The following is a 14716-nucleotide window of genomic DNA, read 5'->3' as shown; positions in this document are numbered from 1 at the left end:
TATCTGAGTTGTATTTGAAATGGTTTTCTTTATCTACTGTATGTTATCTACTGTACCACAAACCTCTATTTATGAAATTATATGTATAGTTATACAAATATAACTTGACACTTTTATACATAGATCGAGCACCTACAATAGACGACTCCATGCAACACTGATTATCTCTTTGTTACAGAGCAATTGCTACCTCTTAATACTGAATTCCTGAGTTGCAGCATTAAGGCTGGGAAAATTACATGGCAATGTCCATCCCACCTCAAATATCCACAGTATACCTTATTTTTAATAATAGTATAAAACAGAATGATGATAAATCTTGGCTGCATATGGCACCAAATTAAAATGCAGTTTGTGTTTCACTGTAAAAAAGCTATGAAGATGAAATGGATGCTTTATATAAAATATTTACATATAGAACGTAAAAATGTACTATGGTTGGTAACCTTTATGACTTTGGGGAACCATGTATTTACATATCTCTATCTTTGCATGTGCGAATCTGTGTGTTGTGTATATATTTTTAACAGTTGACAGCTGTTTTAGAGCATACAGAGATGCCAAGCTGAATGAAGGTCTTGATTACTTCAAGATTAGCTATCTTAAGTTTCTATTCATTTTAAGTGTTGTTAGTGCGAAGAGTCATTAGTCACTTCCTTGTCTCATAGAACATCAGCATACATTTACATTGTTAATGAACATTTGGGGTAAATGAATTAATGGCACTTTTAAACATCAATTCAATACTAATAACTTCGTATGTCACAGCAATGTTAAGGTTCAGATAAAAACTAGTAAGACTTTCCTGTCTAGGTAACTAATTGCTTCTGGGCACAAAAAAAAGAAAAGAAAAAGAAAAGAGTAGAATAAATTTAAAATATTTCCAAGAGGTTAAAAACCATGGATCATAGCTAAGATGTGCAGAAGATATCAATCGTTCTGTTCTAGACAATAAACTTTCAATTTCTGCTTAACGTTAGCTGCAAAAATAAGCTATTGTGAAGATAAAAACCTTTCATTAAAATAGCTACCTATTATTTTCAACACTGAAATATAAACAATGCATTCTTATTTTTCTGTTGCGCTTATGCGATATATAATATAACCAAGCATTCATGTAATAAGAAGCATAATTTACATTAAGTTACATTAACTGTGGGAGACCATTGATTTTTGGATAATTCCGATATGCACAACCAGGCATTTGATTTATAATATCTTTCCTCTCTATTTTTGTACCCTCAAGGTAGGAACATTTGCATGGACAAAGAAGGCTACTTATACCATAATTTCAAAATGCAGATATGTCTACTCTTATAAATCTGCCTGCCTGAGACCTGAGACCTGTCAGGGAAGCCCTTCTCCGTGCCCCACCAATGCAAGATATGGGAGAGGGCTTTCTCTGTTGTGGCACCCCAGCCGTGGAATGCCCTCCCCCTGGAGGCCCGACTGGAGCTGGCACTGGCTTCATTTCGGTGCCAGGTTCAGACATGGCTTTTTAACAAAGCCTTTGATGGCTAAATCCAGCAGCCTGCACACTGTCTTGTTTAACTGGCTTTTACTGTTTTAAAATTTCATATTGGTTTTAACATCTTAATGGCTTAATTTGTTTTAGAACTGTATATTTGTTCTGTTTTATATGTATGATTTTATCTGTATGCCACGCTAGGGTCCCTGAGATATAGGGTGGGATATAAATGTTTTAATAAATAAACAAACAAACATAGCAAACTGGCAGAATGAAGTTACATTGGTTCAAGCAACACTATGTTAATGCTAGATGCAGATTGCCACTACTATATAGTGTATGGCTAAAACACATATATACTCATACAAAATGGTAGATTTAAAAGGGCATTCTGGAAACAGCACAAGGCTGGTCCACCTGACATTTAGACATCCCCCCCCCCCAATTCCAGACACATGTATTCATTGACTAGAAGAGTACAAGCAGTAAGGGCGTGGCAGGATATAAGGACAATGTGACAATGACAAGGTCTAAAGTGTTGCTCTCTCCTACAGAATACAGGTACCACACTTAAAGCTAACTTGGAGTTGGGAGGCAATAGGAACATGCCCACTGTCACTGGCTGGGTTTACACAGTTGTTTTAAGCCATGATGGCCTGCAGCATGGGTGCCCGTTCCATAGCCCATTTATTTATTAAAACATTTGTATCCCGCCCTGTATTGTATCCCGCCTTAGATTGTAAGCCTATGTGGCAGAGTCTTGCTATTTACTGTTTTACTCTGTACAGCACCATGTACATTGATGGTGCTATATAAATAAATAATAATAATAATAATAATATCTGTACGCCATCTCAGGGTGGCATACAGGTAAAATCATACAAACAATATAAACAATATAAAACGATAAATATACACAGCTAAAAACAAATCAAACCATTAATAAGCTAAAACCAGTATAGAATTTAAAACCAGTGAAACCAATTAAAACAATTAAAATTATGTACAGGCTTGGTGAATTTATTTTATTTATTTTATTTATTTATTACATTTTTATACCGCCCAATAGCCGAAGCTCCCTGGGCGGTTCACAAAATTTAGCAATCAAAAGAGGTTGTGGTGTCATCTGGACTTGGCAAGGATGGGTTGTAGGCATGGTTAATAAACCAACCAGAATCCACTGTTTTAGGGTTGAGGATAGTTTGCTAACCATGCCAACAATCCACTCTCTCCAGGTTTGGATAACACAACAACCTAGGAACAGGGGTTGGATTACGGAATGGGCAAATGGCACATGCCAGAAGCCACATTGGTTTATTTAAAATTATCCTGCAAACAAACTGTCTCAATGCGGGCATACGTTCAGCACACCTCCCTCAAGATTTGCACACTAGTTCAAAATATGGCAGCCAGGTTGGTCACCAGTACACCTAGGGGTGACCAATTTTAAAATCACTTCAATGGCTGCCAATTAGTTTCCGGGGAAGTATAAAGTGTTGGTTATTACTTTTAAAGCCCTACATGGTTTGAGTCCAGGTTACCTGCGGGATTGCCTTCTCCCATACAATCTGCCCTGCACACTCAGGTCCTCTGGGAAGGGTTTACTCCAGTCCGCCACAACTAGGCTGGCAACCGTTACCCAGAGGACCTTCTCTTCTGCCGCTCCCAGACTGTGGAATGGCCTGTTGGGAGAGATTCACCAACTCAACAGTCTTTGAATATAAAAAAACTATGAAGACTGATCTCTTCCGGCAGGCCTACCCAGTCCATGGTTTTTAAGATGTTTGGCTGTTATGTTAATAGCATATTAGTTTTATATGTTTTAATCAGTTTTATGTATTTTATAATATTTTTGTGTTCTATGTTGTTCCCGGCCTTGATCCAGAGGGAGAGGTGGGTAATAAATAAATAAAATTATTATTATTATTATTATTATTATTATTATTATTATTATTTATTAGAGCATCAGAAAGGGTTGCCTGCACACATTCAGATGTATATGCATAGTCAGCTGTCTCCAGTGCTCTATTGAACATGCAAAGGTCAGGGCTAAGGGTGCAATCACACTGAGGTTGAGGTCAGCGGGTATGATCCTCTTCCTCCTCCTCTTCTATGTATTAGGTATGCATCTGAACATCTGAAAAGCCCTACTGCAGTCAGTAATAACAGAAATGTAGGAAGTAGAAGTAACATGCACGTGCATTGGCATTCTTCCAGGTACGATCTTTTCACTGCACTTTAAATATATCACCTTCAATTCTTAATATGTGTAGCCATGATAAAAGACCTGGAAATACATAATCTATTAAATCTATGTGTTGCATGGGTGTTATAGACAGATATCTGAAAAATCAGATGTTCCCACATCAACTTGTTCAACTATTAAGATCATCCTCAGAGGTCTTCCTCATTGTACCCCACCTTCTGAAGTGAAGAGGAAAGCAGTGAGGAACACAGCCTTCTCAATTATAGCTCCTCACCTCTGGAATACCCTTGCCAAATCCATTCACCTGCCTCGCTCCTTGTTGATGTTTAGGAAGAGGCTGAAAACATTGCCTTTCTCCTCAGGTTTTAGTTTTACTTGCTGTTAAGAACATAAGAAGAGCCATGCTGGATCAGACAAGGGTCCACCTAGCCGAGCGCTGTCCACACATTGGCCAACCCGCTGTTGACCAGGAATCCACAAGCAGGATACAGGAGCAACAGCACCCTCCGACCCAGGTTGCTGCTTTTAATTCCGTCACCGTCTGTTTCCATTGTTGCCGTCATTTAAATGCTCTTGTTTTTTATTATTTTATTGTGGTATTTATTACATTGTTGGTTTTCAGAATCAGTATGATTAAGAGGTGGGATACAAATATTTTAAATAGAGAATTACATAATACAAAAGCATAACTTGTTAGGATAGGAATGTCACACTCATCTGCTTATTTTATTAACAACTGAAGGTAAAGGAATTGGGAAACTGCGGCTTGGGTTGCATCAAAGTCCCAAACGAAATTTGATAGGAAATTGCCAAACCTTTATTTTAGCAAACAAATTACAAAAACACCATTAAAAGCAAATAATATAATAGGAAATCAAGAAAGCAAAATGAAGTTGGCTAAAGTGCTCATCTTTGCATGATGTTTAGAAAGGCTATTTCAATATTCTGATGGTGAAATCACTGTTTGGTTTATGATTAGAAGGATAACAGTGAATTAATCATTTGGCTAGTGTTTCACTACATAATTGTAAGTTGACTGTTCATGGTTTTCATTAGTGCCAGACTACTATACACACACACACACACATCAAAATTTCCCTATTCAACTGCTGGGCTAGGGGTGGGGGCTAGGGGACTTGTATGCATCGAAAAGAGACAGACTTACCTTCTCTGAAGATTTTGAAATGGTAAGTATAGAAACAGTAAACTCACCTTCTTCAGGTTTGTTCACATAACTTTGCAAGGGATCAATGCCTATTTCCTGCTCTTCAGTTTGCAAAGGATGGCTTGTTCCAGGAACGGAATGATACATATTGACACTTGTCACTTTCAATAAGTAGAAATTACCTGGAAGAGAAAGCAAAAACAAATGATTAATCCTAACTGCCTACTAATTCTGGACTGTATTAAAATCAAGATTTCATCTAAATTATATCTTTACTATCAGTTACTAATTTAGCAGGAAGGATGATGAAGACTGTTTTATTATATTTATTCTCATTTTTGTCTTCGTAGTTCAAATATCAGATAACCTTACACTCTCTCCACCTTTTATACCTCTTCTCTCTGTAGCAATCATTTGCCTCTATGTAGCAATCATGGCATAATGGATGCAAAGAGATGAAAAACTCAAGCACAGAAAGAACTGCAATTTCTGTCATAGAAATGTGGCTGAGGGAAGGTATGCGTGTGTGTGTATGTATTGTGGAAAACCTTGCCCCTCTGAGAAATGTATCTCGTGGTCTGATTATCTGAAGGGGTGTTTAGGTGTGTGTGTGTGTGTGTGTGTGTGTGTGTGTGTGTGTGTGTGTATGTGTATGTGTGAACCAGGACAAAAAATGTTGCCTTCATCATAGTAGAGCTCTTTGCATGACATGACAGCCCACTATGGGACATTGTGCATGCGGATACCATTTTGAATATGAAAGCCCCACTTGGGGATTGTGAGAAGCGGGTGAGAGCGTTAAGCTCTTGAAAAAGCCATGGTCTGTTTTAGAGTTATGCAAGGGTTCTTTAACTCTTGCATAACCCACAATCAGCTGACTAGCCCATAATGGTGCCTTTGAACTGGCCAATCAAACTATGAATGCCTTGGAGTTCAGGCAGCAGTGGTTCATTCTTTCTGCTTGCGTATCCCTTGTGCTGGTGTGTCTCAGCTCTGAGAGTAACACAGGGTTTAATACCTTTCCTCATGACTCTTTCCTAGCATGATTCTCAATTGCAGCTCTGGCAACTATCTACATTTCCAGAGCCAGAGTCCCCTACTTTCTTGTTGAAACACCTCGTTGCCACAATTGCCCAGAGAGATCATTTCACTTTGAGAGAAAGCTCTACCCCACCCCACTCCACAACCAGGTTCCATGCATAACGCAGCACAACCTTCCAGCTCCTTACAACCATTCCAGTGCCTCGCAAAGGACTGTGGCATATGACTGAGTTACCAGTTCTGAGTTCAAGAGAGGTGGTCAAGCATAGAGGCTAGAGCATTGGGAAGTGACTGCTAAGGGTCTCAAGCTGAATACACTGTTTCTGAAACTTACTGGGATTTCTAGGGAGCAGCTCCATTTTAAAGGCTCTCCTTTCAAGTTCTATCTTTAAGCAAATTCAATGGGATTAAAGCTTGACTTAGTCTGGATCCAAACCTGGAGCTTTACCTCCAGGTTTTCCTTGCTTCTCTCACATAGCTTCATTGCCTGCCGCATAGCATCCAGCTGTGCTTTGTTTATCGGATAGATCTCCTTAATTTGTTTCCACATCCTACAGAAGTGGATCTGATTAGACTGCCTCACTTCATTTAGAGTTTTTGGACTGAATGTTCAGAATTCCTGGATTGAATTCTGAAACTCTTCTGGGATCAATGTGAGAATTCTTCCTGTATTTAGGTTTGACTTTTCACTACATGGCTGAAACAGTTGAAAGAAATCTCAAAATGTGCAGAGTTGTGCTCATTTCCCATTTATTTCTTTATTTTATTTCATTTACAATATATATACCACTCCCCATTCAAAATTTTGTAGCGGTGTACAAGATAAAATAAAAAGAGAATAAAACACTTTAAAATAGATTTTAAAAGAAGCAAAGTGATTTGTGGCTGGTCATTAAGAAAAGGCTTCCTGGAACAATGATGTATTCAGGAGGCGCTGAAAGGAATACAAAGTTGATGCCCGCCTGACCTCCAGAGGCAAGGAATTCTATAGGAGGGGGGCTACCATGCTGAAAGCTCTTGCCCTCGTGGACTCTAATCAGAGAATGGGTCTAAGTGGAACCACCAAGAGATACCATGTATGATAGTATGAAACAGGTAATCCTATCTTATTTAACTTTTAACAAGATGCTAATTTCCCCTTTGAACTGTGCTCTTAAAGTAGCCTGCAACCTTATAAAGAAGGCTGCCACTTCTCCTAATTGGCAGTGCAACTTACTATGCAGAGAGTACATTAAGATTTAGTACTCAACCCTAACCCTAAAAATACCACCGAAAGGAATGAGAAATAGTTACCACTGGTGTCAAAAATTGAACAAAACAAGATCATTGCCATAGTCCTCTCTAAAACTACTGTGACAGAGATACATGAAAAGGATCTGAAAGGAACAAAGTTCTACCTAAAGTAGCAGCACAAAGACTATTGGAAAAATTACTTTTACATCAGAAATTCTAAGCAAATTGTTAAAAAAAATCAATGAGCAATACCTATTAATCCAACCACTGAATAACAAGTAATCGTTTTGGTAGTTTTTGTGTTTACATTTTTAAGCGAATAGGAAAGAAAATTAAACCATAATGATGGCTCATGGGACATTTCTTAGAGAAAGAGCAATTCTTACAGGTTTATAACCTGCAAAATATTGTTCAACTTGCAGGTAATGTAATTTAACAAAATCATTACTTAATATTTTAAAAAACCCGTACTAATGTATGATTCAGGAGCTACAATCCATCCAAGGCTGCAATCCTAAGCAAATTTACAAGGGGTAAATCCCATTGAACATCGTGGGGCTGAGACTTCCTTCCGTGCAAACATTTATAAGATTGAGTTGTAAATCTTGTTGCTTGCTTTCCCTTAAAAATGCAATATTTTACTATTTTACTGTAACTGTAAAAATAAAGGCAGGGATCACAGCAACGCTGCTTCTTCTCCATGTCACCAAGGTGACACTGAGCCATGCTGTGGCATGGGGAGGAGCCACCCAATGAGTCCTTCCCAAGCTTTCTGAAGCATCTCATGTTACCTCAACAGTGGTGTGTAGGAAGGCAAGGCAACGTAAGAGCTTAGTCTTAGGGCCAAACTGCATATGATGTAAATTGGATGAAAGCAATTAATGTCCACATTTAAAAAATGTAAATACTTGCTGTGGGGAGCTCATGGAGGATTGAGTCCACCGTGCATGGGTTGGGGGGGATCAACTCTTTACTCCATACCACAGCCTCAATGAAAATCCCACACACACCCGAACTTGCAGTTCACTTCTGCAAGGAAGCTCCAATTAGCTATGGGAGTTTCCCTTCCAGAACTAATACCAGATTCAGGGGATGGTTTTCATCAGGATCTGGGATAAGAGTTAATTTATTATTATTATATTTTATTTAAGCTACTTTATACTGTTTGACATCCCAGGATCTCCAAGCAGTTTACATAAAAAAACATACAATCTAAAACACTTTCAAATTATAAATACCTTTAAAACATTACGACAAAAGCAGTAGAGCTGTGTCACGACTGATTACAATCATGGAAAGCCTAACTTTACTCCCTCACGCCCTACGCAGTCCTGCTCCAGCTCTGTGGTGGTGGTGGGTGCGTATGTGTGTGTTTCGAAATGCAGAAAACCCTCTTTTCTGTCAAACCCACAATTTTTTTAAAAAAAAAATGCTTATGAGACAAGTACACATCTTATTTGCTATAATGCTTATATAATCAAAGTGTACCTATACATAACATGGGAACATACAGCCATGCTGTATCAGACAAAAGGTCTATCAAATCCAGCATTCTGTCCACACAGTGGCCAACTATGGAAGCCCACAAGCAGAACATAAATGCAACAGCACTTTCTCCTGCTCCTGTTCTGCAGAAAATGACATTACTTGAGGTAATATATAACCATCATGACTAATAGCTATTAATAGCCTAATACTCTAGGAATTTATCTAATCTTCTTTAAAGCCAACCAAGTAGGTGGCCATCACTATGTCTTGTGGTAGCAAAATTCATAGCTAACTAGGCGCTGTGTGAAGAAGTACTTCCAAGTTAGTGGCCATCTCCTGAATCCCCACCATTCAGCTTCACTGGATGACCCCGGGTACCTTCTCTTTTCATATGGAGTTTCCCATTTAGCTAGGGATATCTGTGCAGAAGACTGTTTCCAAATGTGTATGACCCCAGTTAGATCAGGGAAACAGTTCTGGCTAACAGAAGAATTCACATCTCAAGTCCGAAATCCATCATTTTTTTTAATGAGGCAATAACCTTGGAATTTGAGAAATCTTCTCTGCCTGATATTGCATATTACAATCTCTGTATTTCAGGTAATAATGTAGGTTTTCAATCTACCTAGTTCTGCTGGTGTTCAATAGACATGAACTTCCAAAATACCTTCCTTTGTTCCCAACAGAAAGAGTTTTAAGAGACCCATATTCATCTTATGCCAACATCTAATAGGCTGTGCAAACCCAACCTTATTTTCAAGTCAGGACAGTTTCTAAAAATGTTTAAAGAGAGCAAAAATAAGTAAGTTACCTTCTGGTTCAAAGCCTAGAAATGGGTTTGCCCACATAGAAATTATCTCCACTTAAATGTTTTTTTTTTAAAGTGATCTGGAATTTGTGTAAAAAGCTCTAGATATCACTAAACGTGCTACCAAACAAACTAACGGATACAATTTGTGTTAAATACCAACTTGAGGTTCTGTCATTTCCAAATCCTGATCCAAAAATTCTGGCAGGCATTGTTAATCTCCTGTGCATCTGAAGAATCCATTTGTAAGTCAAGCTTCCATGAATACACATAATATTTTTTTTGCTATATCTGCATTTACAAGATATTTCAAAACATCTGCTTTCTTTTTACATATTCCCTTTCATGCTAAATCCATTCAAGCTCACAAGCTCAACATGCATGTGCGAGAGCCAAACTATTTGCATTCTTTGGAACCTTTTATGTCAAGCTACATTCATTCTTGCAACAAAAAAATCCACGTGTGAAAACATATGAAGCCTTTACTCAAAGCAATGAATGAACCACAGAAAAATTAAAAAGCTAAAACCAAACATCACAAAACCATAAAATGTTCTAAAAACAAGACACCATTTCCTAACCAAGGGAAGATTGAACTAAAATGTCTTTAGGGCTGCCTAAAAGAAAATAGGGAGGGAGTTAGACATCTCTCTCAGGGGAGGGAGATCCACCACTGAGAAGGCCCTGTCTTGTGTTCCTGCCAACTTGGTTGTATCTATTTGCAGGTCTGCCAGCAGGGTCTTTGTGGCTGATCTCAAGGTGAGATCAAGGCAGGCTCATATGGGCTCAAGTGGTCTATCAAGTAACTGGATCTAAAGCCATTTACCAAGTAGCTGCATTCTGAACTAGCTGAATCTTCTGAACCCTGCCCAAAAGCAGTCCCATGTAGAATACATTACAGTAGTATGGATGTAATCAGGGCATGAGTAACTGGCAACATGGCTTATTTGCCCATGGGTTATTAACCACACTGAGTTTGTGGATCACAGCGTTGTCCAGGAAATCAACCAAGCTTTATTAGGACTAATGTTTTTTCAACCTGTTCATAAATGATCTCGAATTAGGAATGAGCAGTGAAGTGGCCAAATTGGCCGATGACACCAAATTATTTAGGGTGATTAAAACGAAAAAGGATTGTGAGGACCTCCAAAAGGATCTCTCCAAACTGGGAGAATGGGCATCTAAATGGCAAATGTGGATCAACGTGTAAAGTGCTGCACACTGGGGCAAAAAAATCCCAACTTCAAGCATAATCTGATGGGAACTGAGCCAGCGGTGACCAACCAGTAAGAGATCTTGGAGATGTTGTGGACAGCTCTATGAAAACGTCAACTCAGTGTGCGCCTGCTGTTTTTTTAAAAAAAAGGAAGAGGGAAAAAGGCAAACTCCATGTTAGGCATTATTAGCGAAGGAATTGAGAATAAAACTGCCAACATATTGCCTTTATACAAATCTATGGTGCAACCACACTTGGAACACTGTATACAGTTCTGATCGCCAAACTTTTTTTAAAAAAGGTATTATATAGCTGGAAAATGTGCAGAAAAGAGCAACTGAAATTATTAGAGGGCTCAAGCATCACCCCTATGAGGGATGGTTACAACAGCTGGGATTGTTTAGCTTGGAAAGAAGTAGGGTAACCTTAGAGGAGATGCAGGGGATTGTACCAGGGATCTCCTCCATGCAAAGCAGGGCTGTGGAGTCGTAGTCGTGGAGTCGGAAGCAATTCTTGGGTTACTAGAGTCGGAGTCGGTAAAAATGTACCCGGGCTTTAACAGGTTAGGGTTCAAAAAAGTTGCATGTTTGCAGTCGATGTAGGAAATATATAGGAAATTTATTTCCTATATCGATATATAATTAAAGGAGTTGGAGTTGCCATGAATAAAGGAGTCGGAGTCGGAGGTTTTATGTGCTGACTCCACAGCCCTGATGCAAAGCATGGGACTGTCGTCTTTACTGATTGATGGTAAGCCGCTCCGGAAGCCTTTTTGGCTGAGGTGATGGATAAAAATACTATAAATCACCATCATCATCTACTTCTCTGAAGGAGTGCAACACTGTCCAGAACCACTGTCCAGAACCAACAACGATAATCGGCTTCCACACCCACGGTATCTCTCTCTTCTCTGGAATAAGAGAGCTCCGGCTATTGGGCGGTATAGAAATGTAATAAATAAATAAATAAATAAGTTTTGGATTGTTCATCCTTATCCTTCCTAAAAGTGCCTCCTGACACCTGTTCAGATGTTCCATACCTTCACTGGGATTAGCAGATGGAAAATGAGAGATAGAGCTATGTGACATCCACATATGGATGACAGTTTAACTCAAACCTCTGGCTGACTTTCACTCAGAAGATTCATGTAGATATTAGCATAGGAAAGAAATGGCATCCTGTGGCACTCCAAAAGCCAAAGGCCATGAGGTGGGAGAAAATTCTTTGAGCACCCCCAATTGACTTCACCTTGCCAAAACAGGGCTTGGGCAACAATAAGAACGCGCCCTCCAGATTCAGTTCAGCCAGACAATCCAGAAGGATACCTTCATTGATGGTATCAAAGGCCCCTGAGCAGTTGAACTAACAAGGTCACACTCCCCTTTGCAGCCATCCCCCAGTGTAAGTCACCCACCATGATATTCAAGACAGTTTCTGTGCTGTACCCAGGCCAAAAGCAGTTACCTCAGCTCAAGCCACCAAATGGCAAGCATGATAGGAGTTGTACTTAATCTGGGCAAAACCAAAAGCCCTCCGGAAGAACGCCAACTTAGTCACTGACTGATTTATTATGGTCCTAACCATGAGTTACACCATCTGAGCACAAACACGTTAACTCCTAAATCCCCCTGCACCAGCGAAATGACACTTTGCCATTGTAGCACTTGAAGGAAGCGCTTACTGGTGAAATCGGAACCCACGAACCCAGGAAGCTGCCTTATATTGAGTCAGATCTTTGGTCCGTTTGGCCCAGTATTGGCAACTGACTGGCCAGCAGCAGCACTCCAGGGTTTCAGGCAGGAGTTTTCCAGCCCTACCTGGAGATACCAGGGATCAAATCTAGGATCTTCTGCATACGAAGCAGGTCCTCTACCACCGAGCTATGGTCCCTCCATAACTCAGTCTGATCTTTAAGGCCAAAGTAGGAAGGGGAAAGGTGAAGTTTCCTATAGAACAGGTTTAACAGTAGAGAGGAACCAGTCCTGTCCTGCCTGCCATCTACCATACCACTAAACATATGGAAAACTTCAGAAAGGAGCAGCAAGTGGACCTCAAAAATATACTGGGCCTAGTCTATTTATGGGTTTAAAGTTAAAACAGAACTTTAAATAATATCTAAAACCAACTGGAGCGAATGAAGTCATTGCAAAATTGGTGATATTCTCCATTTTACTTGAACCAATCAACCCACTAGTGGCTGCCTTTTGAATCCGTTGCCATTTCTTGACACTTTCCAAAGACAGCCCTACGTAGGGCACATTAAAGCAGTCTAATCTACATGCAACAGGGGCATGAATCACCGTAGCTAAACCATTTTAATTGTTGAAAGTAATTCTGAACCAGAGATAACTTTCAGATTCCTTCAGATGCTGTATCTAAATAATACCTTTTTGCAAATTTGCAAAAGTAATTGCTGTGCAAATGCCTATAACTAAACATCTGGTGCTAAGAGTAGAGAAAGATTTGCCTCTGACTAAATGTACACTGAAATGGTCACCTTAACTTTAAGATCAGACAGGGCACAGCAGTCTGATATATAATTTGGTGTCGTTTAAAAAAAAATAAAAAAACCCATCAACCTGGTAACAGAATTCCCAAGCAAATAGATGCTTAATTAAACAAAGTAGTGGGTAATTGCTTTGGAAGCTTTATTCTGCATATAAAAAAAGAGTAAGATTCTTTTAAATATTTTTATTGCAATCTGGAATAGTTAACTGGAACGAGAAATGTCATGTTAGAATTTCTGAATTCTTAAGGCTTCAATCCTATATCCGCTTACCTGGGAATAAGCCCCACTGAACTCAATAGGAATTTCTTCTGAGTAGTCATGTGTAGAAGTGTGCTTTCATGCAGAGTTTCAGGAATACCATGTCTGTGTAATCATAATGCTGTTTCATAATTCTAACTAAATAGTATCATCACCAGAGCGTCAACCTAGCAACATTTTTATTTAAAGTTTATTTATTTATTTATTACACTTTTATACTGCCCATCAGCCGAAGCTCTATGGACAATGCACAATTAAAACCCATAAAATATAACAGGTATAAATTTAAAACAAATAAAGTTAAAATGGCAATATAAAACTAGCTACATTAAAGACCGGGGAAAGCCTGTGTAAAAAGGTATGTCTTTAGGAGACATTTAAAAGATACTGTTTTCCACTTCCCAAACCACATTAGGGAGGGTTTTCCAGAGGGTGGATGCCGCCACAGAGAAGGCCCGCCACCGAGGTTCTTCATGGTGGCATTCTGTTCATCTCAGAATGGCCAGTAGGGCCTCCTTTGAGGATCGGAGTTGTTCTAAGGGAAGGCAGTCTGCTAGGTTTGGTGATATTACATATCTTATTCTTAAAGCTCACAGTAAATCTGTTTCAAGAAAGGTTTCAACCATTTCCATAGCTTCTATAGATGGACAGTAACATTCTTTGAGATACTGATGTGTACTATTTAAAGTGGAGTTTGAAGGCATAAATTTTATTTTAAAAGTCCAGATGTATGAACTACACGTTGTTGTTGTTTTGTAGAGAAAGGAATTATTTATTTTATGTAAAGCATTTTTTTTATCCCACTCCTCAGACAAAAAGCATCCCAGAGCAGCTTACATATGATCAATAGAAACATGGTAGTTCTTGCCTACAGACTTACAATTCTAAAGATACAACACAAAAGGGAAAAAAAGGGATGGGGAGGGAAGCAGGAAGCAAGTACACTTAAGCACGCACTTTTAAAGTTAAATAGTAGTTTGTAAGATGAAAAGCTGGAATGGAAAAGGATTTGTGAAAGTTAAGTGTGCTCCTCCTAACCTCCCTTCCACCCATAGCTGTACAAGTCGTCACTGACAGGTCCAATGATTAGAGAAGCATTTTAAAAGTGTCAAGTTCCAGAGAGCAGCCAAAAGCTCCATAGCATCTATCTTCACTAATTAATGACTGGATGAAACAGTGTGAAATGCTCCTGGAAGCATGAGTCAGATTCCTGTAGCACGCTCCTGGTTGGAGTGATACTGTCAAAAGAATTTCAGATCACTGCAGGCATCCAACCACAGAGAATCATTTCCATGATTAGGAACTTAGGCTAAGGTTTTCAACC

The 14716-nt window shown here is 39.1% G+C and overlaps 1 protein-coding gene across 5 annotated transcripts in view; it reads right to left on the bottom strand.

The window, feature by feature from the left end:
- TBC1D5 (TBC1 domain family member 5) overlaps window positions 1-14716 on the bottom strand; it is a 314125-nt gene that overhangs the window by 193796 nt on the left and 105613 nt on the right. For all 5 annotated transcript variants that reach the window (XM_063128520.1, XM_063128512.1, XM_063128544.1 and 2 more), the window contains exon 3: window positions 4887-5021. In XM_063128520.1, the coding sequence (XP_062984590.1) occupies window positions 4887-4986 (100 nt within the window). In that variant the 5' untranslated portion in view covers window positions 4987-5021. The remainder of the gene's footprint in view (window positions 1-4886; window positions 5022-14716) is intronic.

This window comes from Elgaria multicarinata, chromosome 1 (genome assembly GCF_023053635.1).
Source record: "Elgaria multicarinata webbii isolate HBS135686 ecotype San Diego chromosome 1, rElgMul1.1.pri, whole genome shotgun sequence".
Lineage (NCBI taxonomy): Eukaryota > Metazoa > Chordata > Lepidosauria > Squamata > Anguidae > Elgaria > Elgaria multicarinata.
This window is presented reverse-complemented; position numbering and strand designations above follow the sequence as displayed.